Genomic DNA, 27,744 nt, shown 5'->3' on the forward strand with positions numbered 1-27,744 from the left:
ACACAAGTTACAATTCACGTATCTATGGTATCAGTCTACAACATCCACCGAAATAAATTCCATTGGACGCAAAATGCTTTCAACATTATGTGGCAGAATTACTGAAAACCCATCACGGCACCCGGTGTTCGCGTAAAGGTCAAGCGTGTGCTGAGTTGCTCAGCCCCTCAGTGCCTCGATGCATCTTTGTGCTACATAATACCCTTTTTTTCTAGTTCTAAATTAGGAAATCGGCTTCATTCTCTCTCTCTGTCTCTCTCTGTCGCTCTCTCTCTCTCTCTCTCTCTCTCTCTCTCTCTCTCTCTCTCTCTCTCTCTCTCTCACGCACGCTCTGGCTTTTCCTCTCTCTCCCTCGCTCTGGTCCCCTCTCTGTCTCCCTCTCCTATTTATTGACTGTGTGTCTGTGTGCATCAGGGCATGATTAATGTGCGTGGAGCTAAAAATATTTATCCTTTGTTCCTCATATACATACTCGTCAGACAACTGTGAATCTATTTATCTCTCGGAAGCCTGCTTTCCTGGAAAACGATGACGGCGACGGCAAATGACGATTACGTGACATATGATACTATATTTGCCTAAAACCGGATTGTATCCAAACGACCACCATGTGGAAACAAACTAACAGTGCCTAACAATACATTTTAACCATTCGCATAATCTCCCTACATTTGGCTCTTGTGTTTCTTCTCCGGCGGACACACCTCTGTAAAACTAGTTGCTGCTTTGAACAGCAATCGGACATATTTCACATATATATCAACGGCCAGTAAAGAGGCGGACATGGCAAGGCAGTGATGAGCAACGTCCAACACCGTGGCGAAATAGCAACTGGCTAAATTATATTCAGAAACTGATCTCTTACCTTTAGAAAGAAGGCGAGTTAAGAAATAAACTATCACTAAACTGCTAGATCATTTTTATCCAGTACCATTGAATTTTGGAATTCTTTGCTTGGAGAACGCAGACTTATACAATCACCAAGTGAATTCAAGAATAAGATTAAATCATATTGTAATACTTCATTTGGGTTTGATATCAATATTGGAAACAGGTTCTGTCAAATAATCCACTGCAGACTCCAAGTAGAATGCAGCGATTTAAATGCCCATAAAGTAAGTAGATCTATATCCGATAACCCATCATGTACTTGTTGTGCTGCCTTTGAGGACACCCTTCACTATCTCTTTATATGTCCCAACTATGATGCAATAAGAAACGATTTATCTTATTTCAAACATGGATATAACATAAATGACGCCCTGTATGGTAACCAAGAATTACCTAGATCTAAAAATCATGATATTATCAAATCGGTACATAACTTTATTATCACTTCAAGAAGATTTGATCAATCTTAAGTTTTCATCTGGCCCTTTGCAGAATAAATATGTTTAAACCGAATTTTCATAATACAAACAAACGCACACACATTTGCATACTTCTTAAATTGTGTCTCATTGTAGATATAGACTATAGCCCTTAAACAAAGGCTCACGCTTCAGTGGCTAATGCTAATTACCTGGCTCGCATCTCTTACCTAGCCATAGTGCAATTTTGTCTTAACAAGACGTTTTTGGTTAGACTCTGGCTAAATGAGAGTGAACCGGCCCGCTAGACCGTGGCTAATATACATCCAGTCGGGCCAGTAAATCTCCACAGTCACTGGTCCGGCTGGCTAGTGAATTTTCATGGGGTCATTTTGTAAATATATCACTCTCTACTTGTTAAGTTATAATACACTTTTAAATCATGAACGATTATGGCATGAGAAACATGTTCATCATATTAGCAACCTAATGATGAAACCTGTGTCATGCCGACAATTTCGTATTCTCATCTATTTTTGTAATCTTTTGTTTAGTTTCATATTTCGGACTAGTGAATTATTTTGTGGTCTAGTAACTTTCAGGCATAGCTAGCCCGACTGGCTAGCAAAATTTGGAAATTATTTCGCACACTGGTCCCACACCAATGACAATGGCAAGAAGAGATGCTTTAATCGTTCTCAAGAAATTGTGTATATCTTGGTTATGACAGTTGAATATCCTGTATAATAATTAATGTTGTTTAATATAATATGTGATGGTTTCCTTAAACAAGCACCTTATGTTCTCTTATACATAACCTCGTAAACCTAAGCCTGACACATGACTTTATTTCGTACCATATCCAAGTTTGTTACACTTGAGACATCGGTCGTGCATACCTGTGAAGATCCGGGTTAACATTGATCTTCAGCAACACATGCTTGTCGTTTGAGGCCATTAACGGAATCAGGTGGTCAGGACATAGTCAATGTCAATAAACGCAAGTTGCGTAGATAGAAGCTCATCATGTTAATCATTGGATTGTCTGGTCCAGACCCAATTATTTACAGACCGCAGTCATATAGCTGGAATATTGCTGAGTGCGGCGTTCAACAAAGACAAAAAGCAAAAAAGCAACATCATCTGTAGGTGGTATATATATATATATATATATATATATATATATATATATTATACGTTAATACGTCGTTATCCCGTTATCCAGCTAAAAGATATCCTGATCCTTACGATCTTTACGGTATGACATTGACATCCTTCTGTGTTCTCGTCACGGTTGATGAATCCGAGAAGTAGCTGTGCAGTGCAGCTGTGCAGCGCAGCTTACACCGGGGTGTGTTCGTCCGATGATGTAATACAGAGGTGTTTGAGAAAAGCTCTCTTTACCCATCTGTCAGGGCAACTGGGTGCTCTTATTTCGACATAGTGACCTGAGCCAGCATCGATATGAAACTCGCGACGTTGTATTCTCTGATACTTTTGATAGGATTACCTAAGCCAGGTAATGTTGTATAATTCGCATCTTGTTCATATTTAACGATTATTGATATATTACAGTGTATTGCCCACTGTCAAATGACAAGTTATAATGTCAGTATGTGTCACAGTTATATTTCTTCTGACTTCTTTGATTGGCATTCTAGAAGTTGGGTAGATGAAGGATGAGGACTATTTCTATGGATATACAAGTTCTTTATTCTGTATAGGCGACGTTTCGACATATATTTTAATGTGTCATCACTTGCTTGACATTGGAATCTATGTCGAAACGTCGCCTATACAGAATAAAGAAGTTGTATATCCATAAAAATAGTCCTCATCCTTTATATTTCTTCTGCTGAAAAACTGATAGTCTAGCACAACTAAATTCTCTCGATAAAATTATAAACAAAGATGGCGGCCTAAGCTGATTGCATGTGCGATCGATCTCACAAATCGATCTCGTAAATCCAAGTCCTTGCTAAAACATAAGTATACGAAAACGAACAAACATTTTCCCAGGAATGAAAGATCTATATGATAGATACCGGTGGTTTGGTATTTACCTTATGGCCCCTGAGAATCAGCTCGATACATAAGCGGGATGAGAAACGAAAGCTTTCTCAGGGTCACTCACAAAGTCCCCACTACCGAAATGACCGAGGCAACTGGTAAAGTATACCATACAGATGGCAGTGGGTCTTTACGTTTGGAGCCAGTACACCTAAACACATTGCTGAAAACCCGGAAACTGAACTGGTAAATTGAAAACCAAAATTCAAATCCTTCACAGGGAGACCTTCCACGAATGTGTCTGCTAATCAGCAGATCTATCTGATCTATCAACAATATTTAACTATATTATTGAGTGTGTGAGTGAGTGAGTTAGTGTTGCTTTAAGCCGCATCAGCAAATTTGCAGCTAGACAAAATATTACTGATACTTCCGCTGACATTGTCACAGCTAACCTCAGCAGAAATCAACCCCAAGTCTGCGTGAGTTATGTTCGAAAATTGAATGTTATTGAAACAGATGTAATGTACGGATAAAAAAATTCTGACTGTGGCACTAGGACGCTTCCGTACTTCCGTAGTAATGTAAGGTCTTGCCATAGATACAGTTTTGAGACAAGGCTGATTTTCGACATGAACTGATGCTTTTCAACTGTACAGTAGAAGCAACTCAAATGTATGGACTACCAGAGTCCAAGGACGTGGACACAAAGGCATTAGTAATGGAGATCCTCACAAACTCACATCATCAGACAAGATGCCATCGAGTCTGTAAGGAAAATAGGGCTAGGAACAGACATCTCTTAAAATTCGTCAGTTACAATCAGAGGAACAACGCAATTTCAAACAGAAGAATTTGAGACACAAAAGCAGTTCATTCTATAGAGGCGATGACTTAAAAGCATCGAAGTAAACTGTTCAAACTGACCCTGGACTTAAAAGCAAAACAAGTGTCCTCCTCATAGACATACGACGACCAAGTTGTACCTCTACGTTCAGGAACAACTTGAGAGTTTTATCAGAGTGAATCATTGCGAGTTTTATTTGAACACCTATCACTGATGTTACTGGAACTTACATTGCATTCTGACATGTATGGCTGCTCTCTGACAGTGATAATTTTGGATTCACCAAAGTACATTTACAAGTATGTCTTTAATACTACCTACTGTCACCTTTCCACACACCTCCAGGCAAACAATGCATGTACTATTACAGTTAGTTACGTCATGTACTAGAACTCATATATACGCATACGTTTGTCACCTCTATCCAACAGCTTTCATATGTACACAGTTTCGTGATGACTAACTGTTCTTACCTATGTTCTCTGTCAAGGCCTACGCACATTGCCGGGTTTGTTAAATCTACAAATATTTGTTCTTGCAGTTATATTGTCAATGCCTGCATCCCAGATCCCAAAACAACGCACCCATAACTATATTCATATATATACATCCATACAAACACACACACGACACAGACAGACAGACAGACAGACAGATAGACAGATAGACAGATAGATAGATATTCCCAAATGGGTAATGTGGTGTCGGTGGAATTGGGTTTAACGTGGTGCTTGAGAATATATCGCTCATATGACGACGGATGTATGTGTACTAGCCTTGTACTAGACTTAAGCTGGTTTTATAGTGCTTGCCCACTGAGATACCATACCATACCAGTGAAGCATGAATACCCCACTCAGACACATTATACTGACTCCGAGCCGACCAGTCATTGCTGTACCCATGAATGCCGAGCGCCAGGCAGGAACCAACAAGTACCATATTTTAACGTCTTTTTGGTATGACGCGGTCGGGGATCGAACCCGCGACCTTCCGCTCTCCGGGCGGACGCTCTAACCACTACGCCACGGAGGTAGTCCCAAATGGGTAATGATAGAATAATGTGTCAAAAGAACCCACGCTTCACAGAAAACTCAGTATTATTGAAACATGTACTACTTAATTCATGTCAACTTTTCTAAACGAATTTTATCATTATGTGGTTTAATTTACGTGAAATGTAGAGTTTAAAGTGAGTGTTTGCATCGCTTTGTCAAACCACAAGCACTTTGTTATTGTTGCATACTTTATGTGAGAAGTGCACCTTAATCCCGAACCACCGAACCGTGACAAAACGTACCTGTCTCCGTCTATATTCAACTCAGATGCTAGAACGTATTTGATTGTGTGAATGTCTATCGCATTATGTCATGTATTTGGTCGGGACACACCCAGATGACAGTATTAAACATGAAGACTTAAAATGGAATTATTTTAGAAACCTGTACGAAAAGACAGAAATATGTTCGGAGGCAGTGTTATAATATATGTAAATAAGCTACCTATATTTTAAACGAAGACGTGAATTAGAATTTAGAGCATATGCAAAACGAATCGATATGGACTCAAGTAGGCTTATCTCAACTTCAGCTTGATGATGCAATGTTTACAGTTCCAACAAGTGTTTTTGTCTCGCTCAGATGATAGCACTGACATGCCCTGGGTATTTCCTGCTATTGTTGGTGACTTGATACTTTTTTTTAAAACACTAACTGGAATAAATTATTTAGTCAACATTCAAATGCGTTGAAACATGTTCATACATACCTTAATAAATATGTGAAAATATAAATTCAACTAGAATAGGAACCATTCACCCAAACGACAACCCTTGGCATGATTTCAGCCAATGAAGATAAGTCAGGAGACGATATATTCATTAAAAAAGAAAGTTAGGAAAAGAAATAAGGCAAACGACATTCTTGCATATAAAAACCACATTAACAAAGTGAATAATATGAAGTGTCACGAAAATGAATGTTTATTTAAATCTCGATGAAGTGCTGTCAGAACTATATATCTAAAACAAGTCATATAATTAAAAAGGTTTTGTCTATGTTGTGAAAAACTCCGATGACACGGACAAAGTCAAGACAATGTTATAACTGATAATGAAAATGTTTCAGGCTCTTGCTTACGATATAAATACAGCAACGCCAGATTTCACATTTTGTACAGAGACAGAGATTAACAACACAGTAAGAAAAGAAAATCAACATCTAATAAATTGTTTACTTGCAAATAAAACCTCCGCACAAGACAGAATTTGTCCGGGGCTAGAAGGGCATATATTTATGTTCATGTATATATTACTCTGCAAAAAAAGAAACGCACAGGTGAAAACTCAGGAATGTAAACACTTTATTTTGTTTCCAAATAAAACTTTAACTAATGATCGCACGAACGTAAAATTTCACATGGATGTTGTCAAGAGTCAGCTTTACAACATGCAGCTATCATTTGTCTCTGAAACCATTGCACCCGGGCGTACAGATGGCGTGGAGGTCAGTACCTGTTGTGACCACCTCGAGCTTGCAACACAGCTTGGCACCTCCTGTCCATGGACATGATCAGTCTTTGAATCCGTGCTTGGGGGATCCTCCTCCATTCCTCCTGCAAGGCTTGAGACAGTTGTTGCAACGTTTGGGGTTGAGGCTGACGACGTCGAACGCGTTTCCCAAGCTGGTCCCACAAATGCTCTATTGGGTTCAAATCGGGGGATTTTGAAGGCCAGGGAAGAACTGTGATGTTCTGATTCGTCAGGTAGTCCATCGTGATGCGAGCCACGTGCGGTCTGGCGTTGTCCTGTTGGAAAACGTGACGTTGAGGGTTGATGACAGGTAAAAGATGACGTTGCAGAATTTCATCCCTGTAACGAATTGCAGTCAGGTTACCACGGACGTGCACCAAGTCACTTCTCCCGTTGTAAGAAATGGCCCCCCATACCATCACACTTCCCCCTCCAAATCTGTCCGCTTCAACTACACAATTACGGGCGTAACGTTCGTTTCTCCGTCTATAGACCCTCGTCCTACCATCGTGTCTTTGAAGTTGGAAACGAGATTCGTCGCTGAACCAAATTCGCTGCCAATGTCTCCAATTCCATCTCTGGACGTTCCTGCACCATCGAACACGTGCCAGGCGATGATGAGGTCGTAGTGTGCATCCTACGTGAGGTCGTCGAGGGCGTATCCCGTGCTGTCTGAGGCGATTTCTGATGGTCTGGGCGGAGACGCGGCGAAGACCTGGGACGTTCTCTGCTGTTTGTGTTGCTGGGACGGCCCGGTTACGTAAATGGAACACCCGGATGTAGCGGTCCTGTGCAGCATTGGTTACCCGTGGTCTACCACTCCGAGGTCGGTCGCGGGTCGAGCCCAGTTGATTGTAGCGCCTCCATAAACGGGAAATTGTTGTGTGATGCACGTTGAAGTGTCTTGCAACTGATGACTGAGATTCGCCAGCCTCAAGACGTCCGATGGCGATGTTCCGGTCAGCTTCGCTAAGTCGTGGCATGTTGAATTCGTCAGTAAACTGGCGTTGAAAGTGAATTGAACACGTTAAACTGCCTTCCTCATATACCCTACACACTGGTGCATAGGTGAAGCAACGTTCACGTGCATATCGTTCGAAGTGTCATTTACACGTGAAAATTTCATGATATTTTCAAAAACCATCATCAAACAACAATATTTCATGAAATGGTGTGTTTGAGCGATACTTAATGGATATGAACAAGTATACATTATGTTTGGTTAAAGTAACCGGGTTTTGTTTGCATAGAAATAAAATAAAGTTAATTTTAAATTTCATTATCACCTGTGCGTTTCTTTTTTTGCAGAGTATATTTATATAACACATAGCAAGTCTTGCGGGAAGAGATTGTGTTGAAAATATTGTTTATACAGATGCATAAATCTAACTATATATGTGGGTCTGTAGAGGGATGAATCAGTAAAAATTTAAAATACGATAAACAAAAAAGGTGAAAAATGTTTTAATACTGTGTGACGGTTTGACTGAAAATGAGAGGCGTGGTGGCAATATGGCGACTGTGTTGACAGGGAGAAAGGTGAATGTGACATTGAAAGTGAGTGTTTATGTATGGATGAGTGAACATGGTATTGTATAGTCTGGAAAATGTGAATTTAAAGGGCTGACGTCGTAGAAGACAACCCTTGCTGAAAAGAGAAATGCTGGTAGTTGGACATATATTTATATATGGTATCTAAAGTTTGTCGATGGAGCGTAGCCTTTCTAATGAAGGTAGAGATGGTTTAAAGTGCTGTTGTGGGCTAAAAGGGTTTTAGATTGATTTTTATGCCTGTTAGGATGGAAATGTATACTTGTTTGACCTGTTTTATACTACGTGTTGATGGTAGAGAGGACATGTGAATATGTACTGAATGTCTTCTGTGATATTGCAATTGCTCCAGTTATCATTGTTATGTTTGTTAAAGGTCACATGCAACGTAAAACACAACTTTGCAGATTCTGATACCTTTCGGTATGGACATACCGAAACAAATCGTCAAAAATGCAAATTCAACTTATAAAGATGAAAAATAACGCGATGAAAAAAACCGGGCGAAATCGGAGTTCAAACGTTTCACTAATTTTCCCCAGACTTTTCTTGGGAAAACGGGTTTCAACAGCTGGGCTGCGCTCATAGCACGTGCGCAAGTAAATAGGTTCGCGCAGCTTGGAAGCGGGGTGTCCGGTGAATACTCGGTGAAGGCTTTGGTTTGAGCTATTTTTCTAATGTTTTGTTGATATCTCACAGGCTTTTTTATATGTTATGACAGTAAATTAACTGTTTATATAATTTCATTTGTCTATTTCACCACACGTTCTTCTTACCGAGACACTTTCTCAGTTCGATACTTAAAAGCAATGTCATTATTTAGCGTTGACAGAATTTCTAACTGTGATATAGATATGTCGTTGTCACAGACAAAACTCAATGTCTTGTTTTATTGACACCTGTGTGTCTGCCTGCCTGTCTGCTAATGACAATATTCAATACACAGCTGCTATCACTGACCACATGCAATTTGAACTTAACACCAATCAGGCTATACACCATAAACAAAATGCATTGATTTATGGCCCGAGTTCGGTCTCTGTCACATTATGTAATTACACAGACAGGCAGGTGTGATACTTGAACACATGACATGTTATGATGTCTGTTGATTGCAAAATGTTATACACAAAAAATGAGCATGTATTTACAAAATCCAACATCTCTCTATATATATACACACAATTAGCCGTGAAGGCATCTGCAAATGAACCAGCCGTTACACTTGAGTGCACACCCACCCGCTCTGACTGGGTTCGGTATCCCGGCTGCTTCGTTTCTTGGGAAGTAAACCGAAGTACACAATTTTGCACTTTCGATTTGCGATTGTACGCTTATAATTTTGTTTATATATTTTTTCGTAACCAGCAATGTATATTATATGTCATGAATAAGTGATAATTGTGTTTTAATTATGTTTGATTTTTTGGTTGCATGTGATCTTTAAGTTCATTCTGATAGGAGATTATGTAGGTAGTGCAACTGTGTATTCTACTTGTGATTTTGTTCATAAGTGTCGAGGTAGGGAAAGTGTTGCACTTTGTTACTGTTAAATATAAAAAGCTATATATATGAATTTTGAAGGAAAACTTGGAAAGTTTGAAGTTTGATGTACTTTATAATAAATGTGTATATTTCGGATTTGCTTGAATTGAATTTTAGTTTTGGGGATGCAATATTCCATCAACATCAGGGTGGGGGACACCAGAAATGGGTTTCATACATTGTGCCCAGGTTGGGAAGCGAACCCGGGTCTTCGGCGTTACGAGCAAAAAACGCTTTAACCACTAGGCTACCCCAGCGCCCCTCGTGTAAGGAACAGTGAGCATGTGTATAAATTAGGTATGTATAGTTTAAGGCCAACTGATATCATAAGAAACCGTAGCAATAGTGTGATTGTAAATCTCTTAAGATCCAAACCAAGAGTCCTGAAAGTCAGAGTACCACAGGTGTCTGTGCTTAGTCCTTTACGTTTATGCTTATGTAAATGACTTTGCCAATAAATAAGACCGTGACTAATTAGACTGACATGCCATCCAATAATAACAGTATTTTTGAACGATCGTATGAATGAGTAATAACTTTGGCCGATAACAGACTAAATTCACTGAGATCCACATCTGTATTTCAATGGGGAAAAATAAAATCTGTTCAAAGTCATATACACATGGTTGTTGTAGACGAAGCCAGTAGCACATGGTCTTATTATAAATACTATAAAACATACTCAATCAGAAAACACAAACAGCTACTTGACAAAAATACTCTTAACAATACATGTACCCATCAAGATCCGAGTTGGAAATGGTTTTCAGCAACCCATGCTTGTTGTAAGAAGACACTGGCAGGATCAGGGGTCTAACTGGCTGTCTTGGTTGATGCATCATCTATAGCTCATGATCCACTACTGTTTTAGGAAAATATGATTCGTATGATCAGTTATATGATTGCTATATATGGTGTTTCTATACCAGGTAATCCATCACTTACACTCGTTCTCAAGTTTCTTGCTGAAGAACTGCTGTCCTTTGCCTTCGACCAACTCCTAAACGAGTTAACACCTGGAGATTCCTCTGCCAATGATGATCTGGGAAGAATTGTCAGCTCACTATCAAGAATTGAGGTAAGAATGGCATTGTATGTTATATTACTATTAGTATATAGTAGTATAATTGTTTTATCTTAACGTGGTCTACCCCTTGTGTTAGTTTCAATCACAGACATTTTTCGAAGGTTCTCCATTGAAAGTTCAATAACTCGTCCACAAACAGACTTTAGTACATGATTTTTACATCAGTTTAGAAGAAGGAAATATCTATACAACCAAGTGGATAATTTTAGATAACGGAGACTTTGAGCGCGATGGTGACGACGTATCAGGGTCCCGACGTCTGATCTCCTGGCTCTCTGTCCAATCTCTCTCAACCTGTTCCGTACAGTTTGACCGGATATCCTCCGAAGTCCTGGAACTCTGGCTGGGGTTGTATCCCATAACCCCTACATGCCACTACCCCTACACCCCAGTACCCCGGCTGTTGTGCCTTCACCCGTGACAGTACGATCACACATATGTTTTACCCGGATGTACAGATCTTGGGCTGCAGTGGTGACTGTGACTCGAGGTCTGCCTGTACGGAGACGGTCATTTGTTATACCGTGTTTGGTTGTAACGAGCTGCAAGCCGTGATATCGTGCTCAGACTAACATTCAGAGGCCTGGCAACAGACGATCACCTGCGTGCATTCTTTCAATGGCGATGTTCCGTGGCAAAGGGATTTGACCTAGAAAATCCTTCAAAACGAATGCCTATTTCCGAAAGTAATCTGGATGTTTATAGCCAGACAGTGCATGCTCTTTGCTTCACAATTTCCACTGGAAGGTAATTTCTGTTGCGTTGTGTGATGTTTGTTAATCCTTGTAAGAAATCTCATCAAAATCAACATTTTCAGGTAAAGTGGATTTTGTACTTGTGCAATTGTGTAAAATCATGTTACGATGCACTTTTGTTACATATTTTGACGATTGTTCGAACACAATAGGTAATTAATAGATTTTTAAAAATACAAAATGCCTATGCGTTTCTTTTTGGATAGTATATTTTGGACGCCATAAGGATGACAATGCTTGCACCAGCTCAAAATCCAACCACTGTCTTGTCAACGCCGTGAAGATTTAAATCATCGTTGTTTATGTCCTTCATATCGCCAGTCAATTAACCTAGGAGACATCCCAAGATCATGCCTCACGACACTATACATCAGACATATTACACTCGGATTCATCACGCCGGTCTACATTAATCAGAGCCATCTCCAATACCACTCGAGATCATCTGGAGGCATCTCACTTTCATAAGAGTGTTGTTCTTAACGGATCGCAATATAATACAACACACTTGATATGGATGTGCAACTTCTTTATTATTTACACAAGTTTATGGGCTAAGGTGAATGTCAGTCAATAGTTACAAAGGTATATATATATAGTATGTACAGGAAGCCCCAGAGTTGTTTTTACAAAGGTATGTATAGTGTGTAAATGAAGCCACATGGTTATTTTTACAATTGATTAGTGAGAGCATTAAGTTAAAATAGGGGGGTTATTTCACATTTGACAGACCCATTTGACAGACAGTCAGTTGACAGGCACAGAACTGGAAAGGTTAATTAGGGTAACACCTATGGGTATAATGTTTCAGTCCACAGTCTAGTGAGTAGAGTAGGGTGAGCCTGAAACAGGTCCGTTACTGAGAAGTTTGATTGTGTGTAAATAGAACTGAAATGATTGAAACATATTATATTCAATTAAGAAAAGAGTTAAGTTATCCAACTTTGAAAAGCCTTCTCCCAATAATAGGATATGTACAATAGAATTTAAGTGAGGAAATGTTTTGTTTGAGAGATACAGATATGTACCTATTTGAAAACATTCTGATTTTCAGTAACTGAGAGACCTGCATCAGTGATCTAATTTCTAACAATACTTTCTAAAGATTGTAACATTTTTTGTCTTTGAATAGTATACAATGGACATTCAAGGAAGTAATGAAAAGCATTCTCACATCCATGGCCACATTGACATGATGCGTAATTTTATTTATATTTATTCTAAATAAATCATAATTAAGTGTACTCACCATCAGACATGGGGTAATTGTAATTTGTAATTGTAATTGAATGTAATTAATTACAAAAATCTATGTAATTGCATGTAATTTGTAATTGAATGTTTAAAATGTAATTTGTAATTGTAATTTGATTAATGAATATCTCAATCTAATTGAATTTTCCAATTACTTTTTCAACTACATCAAATTACATCTCACTTTTTTACTTTGGTGGTCATCAGGCAACCCTTGCAATTATATTCTGTACAATAAGGAGGACAAAGCAGTGTTTTTGAATAAGATGCTTGTTGTTGGTATATACTCTAGCAGGTGTTAAGTTTTGAAAGAGATTTGAATGTCTAAGCCTTTGTAACTATCACCATCTGCACATTTGTGAAACAATGGGAATCAGTAACGCATGACTGAATGAAGGTCTGTATTTGAGGAAATGGGGGATTAACAGTACTATTAGTCAAGTTCCTATCAAAATGGCCTCTTTGTTAATTTCTCATAGGATATGATATTCAAAATCTTACTGAACTGTAGTCCTATTTTTTATAATCATAAAGGTAATAAGCCATAAATCCAAGTTGACAAATCCTTTAGTAGTTTAATGTGGATTATTTTCAGATAGAGAGACATGCTGATTACATATGTATATTGTAAGGTAGGCCTGTAATGATGTCATGATACAGTACACCTAAGGTAAAAGTGGTGGACAAAGTGTTTTTTGCAACAAGAGATGATAGAGGTGTGTATTTGATAATAAGCCCAAAGAAATAAGCAAAATACAAATTTGATCAAACAGTGTACATTGTAGATATAATCTAATTTTGCATTTCACTTTTTGATGACAAAAATATGAATTGGATTTAGTGACCACTGCTTACCAACATCGATATCTTGTTGATTAAAGGAATACAGAAATATATTTGTTTTGTTTTTGTTTGTTTTTTGGTTTTTTTAACAAAGTAAGTTGTAATGTAATTAATTACATTGGTAATGTAATTGTAATTTAATTAATTACATTTTAATTTAAGGTGTAATTGTATTTGTAATTGTAATTGAGGAAAATCAAAGTAATTGTAATTTAATTAATTACATTTCAAAGTAATTGAACCCATGTCTGCTCACCATATATCTTAATCTTGTGTGCAAAACATTTAACTCCCTCATTGCATATGAATAGTATTTAGGTGCACATGTTTCTTCCACATGGATATGAGATTTAAATGATGCCACAGAGTCGCAATTTCTAATAGCTAATCATTCCACATTTTAACTGCTGATGGAATAAAAGATGGTGTTGAGTACCTCAGTCTTGTACATGGTTGGCTTAAATTATTGGGTTTTTTATAATAACTTGTCTGGTTGCCTACTACAGGTGGGAGTAAATCCTCAAAAAAACTGGTGTTGTTCTATTTAGTAGGGACTTCAATTTCTGAAATGCTCCAATCATTCTAGATGTCTTTTGGCAATGTTTTCAATATGATGCCTCCGACTCACGTTAGACGAGAAGGTTAAACCCAAATGATTATGAAAATCAACTGTTTTTATATTGTAGCAATCAAAAATAAAATAAATGTCTTTTCAGCCATCTTTCAAAGTAAATATTTTAGCTCCAGTTATTTTTTTCTTGTGTTTATTTGGACTATTCCATTATAATGTGTAGGTAACAGGCAGTAGCTAACCTGTGCATTGAACCGTAAATGTTGTTGGTTTGCGAACTGCCTGTCTGCGTAATGGGAGGACACCAAATAGGGTATACATAATGTTTTTACAACATGTTTACACAGAGTGAATGACCATAGATGGAAGCCAGTAAAGGGTATACAGTGATAGAAAATGGGAAGTACAATAATAGAATTAAGCGCCTGGGATGTACAGCATGTTTAGGTAAACACCATTGTTGGAAATTAGTTAATGCACCAGGCATTGTGACGGAAGACACCCTGGTCCCTATTCTTCCATTAATTTTCGTTTACGCCAATTGTTAATGTTCTATTATTGTACATTCCAATTTATATCACTGTATACCCTTTACTACCTACAATCTATGGTCATTCACTCTATGTAAACATGTTGTAAAAACATTATGTATACCCTATTTTAATTTAATGCTCTCACTGATCTATTGTAAAAACAACTCTGTGGTTTCATGTACATACTATACATACTGTTATGAGAGTTGTTGTAATTTGTAATATCACATTGATTAATTGTGATGGTTATTATTGGTCACAATGTTTAAAGTTTTGAGTGTGGGTTGTGGCTCACATCTCGCATCATATGTTCAATATGTTCTATTTTAGAGGTACGCCTTTCTTGAGAGCGCTTCAGAGTTGCCTTCCTTGAATGGCTTTATTTTGTTTTGACTTCCGGGTCTTGTCACGTGGTTCCATGGCGTTCTGAGAGCATAATGATGGAGCCTAGCTTTGCTGTGTAAGAGCTAAAGAAAGGCTGGTTGTTGAGTAGTGCGACACAGTACTTTTCACATGACTGGATTTATACACATCTGTCTGCCATCGTCAAGTTGTTCAACAATTCAAGACTGACCGTGCTTGTCTATTCAAATGTTGTCATTGTAAACAACCTTCAATCAGTATATCTGTTCTCACTGTGAATGTCAAGACTCTGGTGAGTTAATATTTTATATTAGTGACCCAATATTTTAGATTTGAGACTCAATTGCATTGTACTAGAAATCCTTAGTGTCATTCATTGTAGCCTGATCACTGTTTGTTCAATACATTATCGAATATTTTTACTTGTCTGTGTTCTATTTTGCTGGTTCAAAGGGGACTCTTAAACCTTTAGTCACAGCAAATTTATTGACCATAACAATACCTTTGTAAAAACAACTCTGTGGCTTCCTGTACATACTATATAAATATACCTTTGTAACTATTGACTGTCATTCACCTGATGAAGGGGCCAGTATTAGCCCATAAACGTTGTGTATAAATAATAAAGAAGTTGCACATCCATATCAAGTGTCTTGTATTACCCTACCAACTTCTTAACGCCTATCAAACATCTGATCCGCCATCTACATGGAGATGAAACAGTACGGCTCCTCATCCTGCATTCTTACATCAACAGTAAGTATGTGAAGACTAAAAACAACCTCACTTACTTATTACGATGCAGAGACATCAATATTGTTCCCAATGGACTGAAACTTAAATCCCCTGTTTCACCACCATCTCCTGCCATCAATAAGATCCTACAACAAGCAAGCACCCGTATCCTCAAACACCAAGTCCAACACCTCCGACACAAGAAAGCTATCCTTGAAAACGACTTGCTAAAAACAACTGCCAACCTTGAAGCCGCCCTTGACACCAGCCTCTTTGAAAAAGTCTCCACCCTCACCAAACCCAGCAACTGTGTCCTTGGTGGAAATATCAAGCATCGACATACATCAAAATTCAACATCTTGCTACATCAGAAGTCCTCAACTAATGCTCAAACCAAATTGGACAATTAGAAGAAGAAAACGGTCGTGAAGTTGAGCAGTAAGACCCTGGGTGAGGCTCAAACCTCTCTGCTATCCAAAGGACTCAAATTTATCCCATCCACTAAATCAGCCAAACCTGACGGGTTCATCACGAGCATAGAAAGTGGACTTCAGCAGCTTGCACCAAACGGCAATATAGACTACTTAAGATATCAAACTGCCTCCTTCCTGCAGACTCAGCCCAAGATCCGAAACCAGAGATGAACGTAACGACATCACCGAACTACTCAAAGACCCAGAAATTACCATTGTAGAAGCTGATAAAGGAAAGGCAGCTGTTGTTATGGACACACCTAAGTTCCTGCAATTAGTCAACACCACCCTCAGTGATAGCACCACCTACCAACTTTTAGACAAGGACCCCACTGCAAAACTGGAACGTAAATATAAGAAACAACTACAAACTACAAAATGACATCATCTTCAAGAAACTGAACCCTATAAACTCTCAGCCACCATATGGCCGAGGAACTGTCAAGAACACAAATCACCAGCGAAAACCAGAATTCTAGTGTGTTGTCGTGGATCAGACCATTACAATCGTGGCCAACATCTGGCCAGACTATTAGCACCCCAAGGGGAAACAAGGCCAATCTTTCATTGATGACTCATAATCATTTGTAGACAAACTCAAGAATATCAACAGAAGTGGCACCATGGTAAGTTATGATGTGGTGGATTTATGCACAAACATCCCACTTGCAGAAGCCTCAGCAGAGTACTTGGCTCCAGACTAGAAACAAGCATTTATGACCTTGACACCCAACTTTCAACAGACAACATAATCAACCTTGCATCGCGTTATTGTGAAATGTCTTACTTCACATGGCAAGACCAAATATATCGCCAAAGCCATGGTCTACCCTTGGGCTCGCCCTTGTCACCCCTCATAACCGAAATCTACATGAAATTTTTTGAACAAGCAGCCCTATCCACATAGACAATCCAACCGCTATGCTGGTTCAGAAAAGTGGATGACACTTTCACAATCCTGAACAGCAATGACGACCCTACCCGCTTGCTCAACAAGCAACAGCAACGTATTCAGTTTACAATGGAAACTGAAAAGCAACACCGGCTCCCTTATATCGAATTCTACAAATTGGAATGCAACTGTGGTGACACTTACATTGGTGAGACTGGCAGACCTATTGCCACTTGGATTAACGAGCACATCTGTGAACAAATCAGACTTAAAATCAGCTCTTTCTGAACACTTAGTTAAGAATCCTGACCATACCATCAACTGGCAACACACAGAAATCCTAGCCATGAACATTAGAAATTGGCGTAAACAAAAGTAAACATCAGCATCATCATAAGCATCATCAACATCAGCATTAACAACAAGGTAAACCTCCAAGGTACTAACCAAAACAGAGCTTGTCTATTTTATTTGTCTATTTCTTCCTCTTAGAAGGACCAGCAAAACAATGGCATCTTGCCTTAAGTGACAATATCACTTCAGACTGGAATAGTCTCAAACCAGCTTTTAGTTCTAGATTTCAACCATCAGGAAAATTTGATCTATTAGTACTGGCCATAAATCAGCAGTGGAGCAGACGGCTTCTGGGACGTCTATACCAAAGGACATATTAGTTGCTATAGCTGTGAATGGACTGACCGCTTCCGTCGGTCTACATCAAAGAGCCCAAAACTATTGGAAGAAGTGTGTGGAAGTGGAAGCAGCCAAGCCGTATCTCAATGTCCAGCAGCCAGATCAAACCAACCTCACAGGCCTAGCCACTACGCAGTGACCACTAGTGATGTCACTGATGGAAAACCAGCAGAGACCTGTGTCAGCTGCGATGTCTACACAGCAGGAGACACTCCAAAATGACTGCCCACAAGGAGAGGCGCTCCAATCACGAGGTCTACAACATGTCTACAGCTACAGACAAGGTCTTCAGCCATCTTATCCTAGTCAACACTCGCAGGACAGGCCACGTGACTTGAGGCAAGAGCAAAACCGTCGTTCCAGCAGAAACAACAAATAAAGATGCTCAGGATGTGGCGGGTATTGTTCTCATACTAATTGCTATCCCCACTGGCATATCATTGATAACCTTTTTGTAGGAAGAAAGATCATCTTACATCTCTATGTTATCAGGTTTTTCTGTCAAAGGCAAGTAACCCATAGGGACACGTGCATGATTCCAGGCATCCATCTAGAATCAGGCACCCCAGCAAACCGCCCCAAATATCCGACTCTCTTTCCAATCATCCTACCCCTACTATGCCATCCTCTGCCAAACCTAATCAACATCAAGTATCTCTCGTAGTCCATTTATGTAAAAAAAACACCATTCTGGTTAATGTTAGTCAAGCAAAAACAGCATTGATAGATATTTGACCTACAATCAGTTGTGATCATATGAACTTTCTGAAGAACATATGACTGAATCTCACTTCAGAAATCTCATCTGTCAGAGTCCAGTGGTGTAGGCGGAGAACGCTACCCAGTGTTAGGTTTAGTCACACTACTCAACCCACCCACTCAACATTGGTTATGCCTCATTTTCTCAAGATTTTCACGTCTTCAGTTTTTTGCATCTTGCCATCATTCTTGATTTGCAGTCAAACCATGTCACAATTGATCTCTGAAACTGTTCAGTTTACCTGCATGGATAGATTATTTCACCTAGGCTTGGTGGATGCAAATGCAGTGTTTGTGAAACCTCGCAACCCAAACCAGTTCAAATTCCTCCCTATTCCCAGGCTGATATTCCTGTTAAAATCTCCCGTTGTGGGAACAGCTGAGTATTGCTACTGGAACCATTTCCTATTCAAGAGGCACTCTAAGGTTCAAGGAACCAAATGTCTCACACAAAGTGGCAATGGTAGACCATACATGAGGTTTCTCAATCCAGCTGATAAACCTGTTTTACTTCGTCAACGAACAGTAACCACATCCTCCTTCTTTGACTCACCTTGGTACGCTGGAAATCTGAACCAATCAAGGGTCACCCATCAGTCAACACCTCCGTCCATTCTAGGCCCTCTGAGCTAAGCTCCAATCTGTCATTTGGCCTGAGTGATTTAGATCTCATTGAGGCCCAAAAGCAACAAACTGATAAGATTTTGCCCAAGAATGGTCCGAGCTTGGGAAAACTTTTGCATCAGCATAACATTGAGACAGAGCATACCTGTCCTATTAGACTACACTTCTACCGCGTATCATCTTTGGTTAGAAAGGAATGTGCCAAGCAAATTCAGAACATGTTAGATGCATGAATAACAGAACCAAGTCACTCTGACTGCCATTCACCAGTAGTCATGGTCAAAAAATCTGACAATAGTTATCTATATGCAGTCGATTATCACAAGCTCAATACAGCAAAAATGATTTTCTGTCCTCTTCAACGTTTAGAAGATGTCATATATGCGCTATTGGGGAAAATCACGATAAGCCGTACTCTGTTATTGATTGTGCAAGTAGGTTTTGGCAGATACCACTTCATCCAGAAATAATACATAAGTCAGCCTAAGATGACATTTCTTAATTTAACCATATTCCTTTTGGTCTAAAAGTGCATCTGCTGCTTTCCAAGAAACCTTTTATACTGCTATACTTTATACTACTTTAATTTATGTAGATGATATTATCTACAGCAGAACATTTGAAGAGCACCTCAAATGTGCTTTTCGCAAACTAAAAGAAGCCGGTCATACTTTAAAACCAAGCAAATAAAGGTTGGCAGCAAAGGAGTATTATAATATTTAGCCACCTTCAGCAAAGATGTAGTGAAAGTTGACAAATCAAAGGAAGAAGTTAAACGCATCCCTTCTCCCAACATGTCAATGGTGTAAGACATTTTCAGGGTCTTGAGAGCTATTATCGCAAACAAATTGGGTTATCCCTCAGTTGGAGCGTCTGGCTGTACTGGAAGGCATCATGGTCTCTAATGGCTAAAGGGCATCAAACAGGAAAGAGGTCGCCTTTTGCAGACGGTCTCTCATGCTACAGGAATTTCACTTCGAGACTTAACATAGGCCAGGTACAGCTGATACAAATGCTGATGCTCTCTCAAATAAAAGTGAAAAAGCCAAGTCAAAAGATGCTTATTGTATTTCAGGCCTCTGTCCAATATACATTGGAGTTACATGCATTATACAATCATATACAGATTGAATACACAATTGATGCTCTTTATCGCAAATACACTTCATCCAATGTCCAGTTAAATTATGATCCGTTTGCTGAATTCTGCTATCAAGATGAGATTCCATCAGGATCAACCTTTGAAATCATTGTCACTTATACTCCTGAAAATGGTCACGCCGAAGACCCGGGTTCGATTCCCCACATGGGCACAGTGTGTTAAGCCCATTTCTGGTGTCCCCCGCCGTGATATTGCTGGAATATTGCTAAAGGCGGCGTAAAACTAAACTCAGTCAGTCAGTCAGTCCTGGAAACGGAGAGAGACAACGCAATTCACCAGATCTTAATGCCAGTCATTGACTATCTCGAGAATGGTGAGATTCATTCTCATTACACTGATTCTCAAGCCAGTCCATATTGATGAAAGAACAAGATGCAGAAACATACATCAAATCTTGTGATGAATGTTAAACAAACAAACGTTGGGTCCATTCCAAACCAGCTCCAATTGTTCCTATGCCTATCAAGACAACTTTTCCAGGCCACGTGTAAATATCCTTGGGCCTCTACCTTAAACAAAGGATGGGCATGAGTATGTCCTTGTAGCTGTAGCCTCATGGTCAAGGTAGATTGAAGGGTTTTCATTACACACCCAAGATGCTGTGGAAGCAGCAACAAAGCTCTTTAATGTTTCTATTTGTGAAACATTTTAGGCAGGTTAAACACCACTTCACACCATCATACCACCGCAGACAATGGGAAAGGTTGCATGGCAAAACGGTGCAATTGCACAAGCCTTAAGATCTTTCTGTAAGCCTGACCACCTGAGCTGATATTCTTCCATGTGTTCCCCTGTGTATCTCAACATGCCAATCAAATGGTTTCCCACCACATCAAATGCCTTTTGGAAGAAAAACGAGCCTTTCATTTTACACTAAACATACACAAAATCCAACACTTGGTAATAATGCAAAGATGCGTCGTAGGCGGCTCACTGACAATTTGAAACAAAAGTAAAATATATTGCTCATGACAACACGTATATTAGTCAACAAATAGACAGATAGGTCCTTAATAAATTATGAATATTGGTCCAAACAAAACTAGATGTTCAGATAACAAAGAACATAAATCTTTGGTCCATGCCAGTTACCTAAATCCCTATGTCCTCAGACGTAATTTTGCTCTGCGTGATACCTCATCGGGTTCTTTTGCACCTACAACCTACTCAACAATCGTTACCAGATCCTTCTGCACAAACTTTGCAAGGCAACCCTCCACGTGACTCAATAGTCTCCAGTGAAAAGCCTATGGCAAAAAGCAAATGAATCTGTGCCATCAGAGCTCACTCACGGCTAAACAAACGATCATCAACCCTAACAACCAACCTCATAGACTTAAAACTCGGGAAACTCCAAGAAACTATCAACATCAAAAGACTCTAGCCACCAGTCAACCGTAACCAAGGTAATTACATTAATGATCCTCATCACCGATAATCCCCCGTTTATGTAAACTACAGGCTTCACTATCCCCATGTGTATATTGCAGGCTTAACTTTTTAACGCTTTTAACAAAGCCCATGTGTTGTTATTGTGTCAGGCCTCCTAATCCCCTATTGTATCCTCATGCTGTTCATCACTTGCTTGATAACGATCTTAGATATTGTTATCCTTCAGTTCCTTCCTGCTCCTACTTCTAAATGCCTCTCTAACAGGTTAAGGGGCGGTGGGGTAGCCTAATGGTTAAAGCGTTGGCTCGTCACGCCGAAGACCCGGGTTCGAATCCCCACATGGGCACAATGTGTGAAACCCATTTCTGGTGTCCCCCGCCGTGATGTTGCTGGAATATTGCTAAAAGCGGCGTAAAACCAAACTCAGTCAGTCAGTCTAACAGGTTAAGTGTTGCTAATATTTAATTGTTAAAGTTATTTACTGTATTCACCGTTTATATTTGATATTGTTTGAATTATCTCTCTCTGTATGTAATTTCAAGCTCTACCATGAATGAAGACTCAAAGGATCTCAGCAGCCTTCCAGTCTAAGTAAACTTAGCCTCAGTATTATTCGTTACACTGCTATACAAAGTCTAACAAAACCTAGTAGAAGGTCGCGTCAGGTAACCTTTCCAATTGACCAATCAGAACACAGCTTACCTAATCGCGAAAGTGGACATTCGCACATGCCTCTTGAAGTTTTACCTCGAAAAAGTTTGCACCCGAATGATTCCGAATGCTATTTTCCGTACGATCGGTTCCTAGTGATGCACGCCACAGCAGTGAGTAAACATTCGCTGAAAATAGCGTTTTGTCAGTATTCAAGCATGTCAGCTTGCGGAAATATTAGCTAATGATTACCATGTCAACAGAAACCCAAAAGCGTATATACTGCAGGTCAAATATTTGTGTTTTATGCGGATTTTCGTTTGTTGGGAGATCAGTGTTGGCGACCGGGAAGAGAAAATCCATTTTGTAAGTCCCGCCGAACCCTAAATAGTAGCCGTTGTCTGATTGGTAAAATCCGTTCGGCCGTCTCGCCTTTCGTTGGACGGTCATAGGTCGCTCAAAGGTTACCTGACGCGACCTTCCACAAGGTTTTGTTAGACACAGCATAGCAGTGTAACGAATAATACTGAGTCTAAGTTTACTTAGACTGGCAGCCTTCTCTCTGTTTTTAAGGAACCCGTGAAGGTCCGGGTTAGAATATTGATCTTCAATAACCCATGCTTCTCGTAAGAGGCGACTTACGGGATCGGGTGGGGAGGCTTAGACTAATGCTCACTGCGTAGAACGATGCTCATGATGTTGATCACTGGATTGGCAGGTCCAGACTCGATTATTTACAGACCGCCGCCATATAGCTCGTATATTGCTCGTATAAACCAACCAACCAACCAACTACTATCCAGAAATACTCCAACACCCTAACCTAACCTCAAATGTGTTAGTTGACCTCGGTGAAATTGAAAATCTCACCCGAGTGTCTTTTGATATCAAATATATCACCACGAAATGATAAGTAACAAATATCCGAGGCTTGCCGAGAATATCTTTACTTTTATCAACGAGTGTTGACATATTTGATATCAGAAGACACGAGGGCGAGGTTCTCTTTTTCATCAAAAATCACTCTTCATTAGTTTTCAATCAAAAAATGTACATCTCTGTACATAGTACTGCCATTAGACTTGCAGTGCAGCGGTGTCATAGCATTGTGACGTCATCAAGTTCTGACGTCATAGCATTGTCTGGGCATTGTGCAAAATCTACTATCAAAACGATATCTCATATGAGATATCATCTGATCTCATACAAGCGATATCTCCTGTGGAACACAGTTTTGGATGATAAAGTCGATACCCCATGACCATTTTCTTTGATATCAAGAGATAATTGCTTTGGTTTAGAGTTAATAATTCATAATTAATAATTAGTATTTCTATTCCTTACAACATTCATTTATGTTTGTTGCAGAAAAAACTTCAAGACGTCAAAATATCGATTGAAGAGTTGAAGGATATATCCACACTTCAGGAAGCTGAAAAACTTGAAAGAAAGTTCTTGGTTTTGTTTCACCAAGCTGTGACAGTGACTACGGCAATAAATAATCTAGGTAGCTTGGCTTCCAACTCTACTGGGCAACATTTGCAACTTCAGACTGAAATAGCTAACATGAAGAATAACCTGAATAAGGTTCCTGAGATGCTGGTTGAGCTTCATTCGCTGATTGTAGGGAACAGCATAGTTTCTGGGAAACGCTCTGAGGGTTTGGGGTGTAGCTTTATCCAGTTTACTCTCACAAAATTAAAAACAATCTCATCCACTATTTACAACCTTAGAAACACTCTGAATCAAATAAACAACTACAGAGAGTCCCTGATGAGACTGCAGGTATATGCTTTCCAGCTCTACAATGGCACTTGTATTGACAGAGAAGTCCTATGCCGTGTACAGTTGGAACAACTAGATAATCGTCTGACAGATCAAAATAAGCGTTTCGAAGAATGCACTCCTCTGCAACTTGCTCATCTCGGCCGAAATCAAAATCTCAACAACATTTACATCATCCATCCTGAATCTAAACAAGTTCTCTTCAGCAAACAGCGATCATCAATTATTGTGGACGGTGTGATGGACTGGGACAAGGTTGATGAGTCACAAGACGCAGGACTGAAGTGCCCAGACGGAAACGACAGTGAAATTTGGTCCCTCCAAAATGCTGCCATACACGGTAGAAGTGGATATTACCTGAAACAGAAGAGCGGCTGTTACTTAGGTTTTGATCGTGCATTTTTGAACTTTGAAAAGACTCTCCCTTTGGCTTGGACAGAATCGGACAGAATCGACAGAAAGGAATTTCTAATTTGTTTACCTCTGAACTCGTCTGATGTCGCCAGATTTATTTTGCTCCCATCTGCTGCAGAGATCAACACGGACTATGAATTGAAAGAAGTAGATACTGGCAAGTTCTTGAATGTACAAGTGAGGAAAACAAGTATTCATTATAAGATAGATCGCCGGCTTATTTTGGTTCTCTTCCTGAGCTCACAGAAATCTAATTCGTGGATGATTGCTCAAGATCATGACATGTCATGTGCAGGTGAGTTCAGTTCTGTTTGTTTGAAGTAGTATTCATAAAATGTGTGCTACATCGAACCTTCACGCAGTGTTTATTGGAATACTAGGATACCCCTATATAACCACTGTTTATTCTTATGATGTGTATTGTACCCTCGAAGATCCAGGTTAAAATTGATCTTCAGTAATGCATGCTTGTCGACTAACGGGATCGGGTGGTCAAGCTCGCTGACTTGGTTGACACATGTCATCGTATTCCAATTGTGTAGATCGATGCTCATGATGTTGATAACTGTATTGTCTGGTCCAGAATCGATTATTTACAGACCGCAGTCATATAGATGGAAAATTGCTGAGTGCAGGGTAAAACTAAACTCACTCACTCACTCTAATGTGTATATGTCCGCTTATCTGTAACTGGCACATTCCAGTTTGAACAGGTCCCTAACAAGTTGTTTTGTTTATATGATGCAGTTAACAAATAAACAAATAGCATTGTAGATGTCGCTCACTTTGTTGATTCGAGTCATGTCTTGTGGACGGTATGTGTTGTTGCTCCTGATATCACTGTTTGTATTAAATGTCGGATCCAGACTAAAATTCATTACGGCCATAATGTTTCCGGAACATTGCTGCTTGCCAGTCTAAAAACATGTCCTCATATTTTACTTTCTCCTTTCAGAATCGGTGTTCTCATCTTGTTTGTTTTTCTTTCGTCTTTCAGAATCTGGAACTACAAAACCGGATGATCAAGACTTCGGTAATTTAGCCATCATCATAGGGCCAGTTGTGGCAGCTGTTTTAGTAGTGTGTGTAGTTGTAGCTGTGGGCATCTACAAATGCAGACAGAACAAAAGACAATGAGTGATTTGCAGTCATCGCTGTTTGCCTACGCCCTCTTACAAAGGGAAACGTATCTAATCATTTATTGAATTACGAAACCATTGGTTCGAGTTATGAATGGAGCTAACTCTGCACACAGCTTGGAGCTATGGTGTTTAGTTTCGTATCGGAAAAAAACAACATCGCTCTGACAAAGCGATGAAATTTATCGTCCGTCTCTCATCATAAAAATGCACACGTTATTCTATTTAGCGAACCATTTCCATCAATACGATCGCATTGTGCTATTGTAAGGCGTTTAGTCAATATTACTGAATTGTGGGTCTCTTACTAACTGGTTACTTGAGTAAATCAGATGTGGACCACATTTTACTGATAGAAGTGCATTGTGCATTGAAGCATCCTCTGATGTCGACGTTTCATTTCATTGTTTCATATTGATTAAATATGTGGTAGTTGTAAAGCAGTACTACATTCGATATCACCAACAAACATATGCATCAAAGTGAAAACAGAGATATGGGCCCACTTACTGGTATCTCTCTAGAGATTTGTGTTGGTCGTCCCACATTCTATTCCTTGAAAACAAACACAAGGACTGAACATATATTTTCTATCACACGTGTGTGTGACCTCAAGTTACTGTGTCTACATATATACGACATCAATGTAACAACAAACTCGTGCATTCAATCACTTATAACAATATTATTAGTGATCACAATCGTAGTATTTCTGGAAAAGCTGTTATTTCCCACAACAGCGGACCTGCCACCCCACTGGAGGCCCAGCTTTGTTCCATCTGTGATGTGACTGAAGATAACACATGTTCTGACAGGCGGTCATACCTACATGTATGATAAAACCAGATGTGAGCTTTTAAAACTTCATATTGTGTGACTAATGGGATCGGGTGGTCAGGCTCGCTGGCTTGGTTGACACGTCATCGGTTCCCAATTCCGCAGATCGATACTCATGCTGTTGATCACTAGATTGTTTGGTACAGACTCGATTATTTACAGACCGCCGCAATATAGCGGGAATATTACTGAGTGCGGCGTAAAACTTAACTCACTCACTCACTCATATTGTGTGATTTTTTAACCTAACTACGTCTGAAAAGCCAATATATTTAATGCAATGATGCGTAATAAAAAAGAACAAAACACGTGATAGCTGATATTTTATTTGTAATGTATTCCAGAACAAATAACCTTGTTAAAACTGATTTCAGTATATATACTGAACAACATTAAAAACACATTTGACTAAAATGCACCGACGACGCTCAGATATCATGGGCACATTTCAGTTTGACGGGGATATTTCGTATTATATGGGTGGTGCGTGTTTAATGCTGTTCAGTATAGTTGCTGTCCCGTTTCCACTGATATATTTCAATTGCATTATGTGTGAGTGTTTAAACAATAGTTGAGTTATCATATATTATACTCTGATAAATTACATTTGCATCTTGTATGATCCTATATGTATGTATGTACTTTATATATTCACTTGTTTTGCTACAGTACTGGAGTGTTTGTAAACATAACTGTAATCAACTTACAGTGCAATTCTTCTTCAATCACGGTAACATGGTTCTAGGTGTGCCTGTCAACTGACACATGTGCAAACTAACCTATATGTATTTGTTATTGCATGATTACGGTTAAGTGGTGTTGAAGTTTGCATTTTATACAATTGTTGTATATATTTTCATGTGTGCTGTACATATATGTTTTTACGTTGTATGTCTGCTTATTCTTATGGAGTTTTAACAACTTGTATTTATTATGTATGTAAAACCTTTCTCGTCACTGTATGGCTGACATTAAAATATAACGGACTC

At 39.2% G+C, this 27,744-nt stretch overlaps 1 protein-coding gene across 1 annotated transcript; it reads left to right on the plus strand.

Moving 5' to 3' along the window:
* Positions 1-2,622: 2,622 nt before the first annotated feature.
* Positions 2,623-27,744, plus strand: LOC124278280. Its single transcript, XM_046714006.1, has 4 exons — positions 2,623-2,829; positions 10,723-10,871; positions 23,949-25,074; positions 25,777-27,744. The coding sequence occupies exons 1-4, from the start codon at positions 2,775-2,777 to the stop codon at positions 25,914-25,916; spliced, it is 1,470 nt and encodes a 489-aa protein (XP_046569962.1). The 5' UTR covers positions 2,623-2,774; the 3' UTR covers positions 25,917-27,744.

Source organism: Haliotis rubra, unplaced genomic scaffold (assembly GCF_003918875.1).
Source record: "Haliotis rubra isolate DU_JTF1 unplaced genomic scaffold, ASM391887v1 Scf234, whole genome shotgun sequence".
Classification (NCBI taxonomy): domain Eukaryota; kingdom Metazoa; phylum Mollusca; class Gastropoda; order Lepetellida; family Haliotidae; genus Haliotis; species Haliotis rubra.

Excerpts from the sequence above, each read along its gene's own strand:
- LOC124278280 (XM_046714006.1), top strand. The coding sequence starts at position 2,775 with ATGAAACTCGCGACGTTGTATTCTCTGATACTTTTGATAGGATTACCT. Across the intron at positions 10,872-23,948 it reads GCTCACTATCAAGAATTGAG|AAAAAACTTCAAGACGTCAA; the intron begins GTAAGAATGGCA and ends TGTTTGTTGCAG. Across the intron at positions 25,075-25,776 it reads TCATGACATGTCATGTGCAG|AATCTGGAACTACAAAACCG; the intron begins GTGAGTTCAGTT and ends TTCGTCTTTCAG.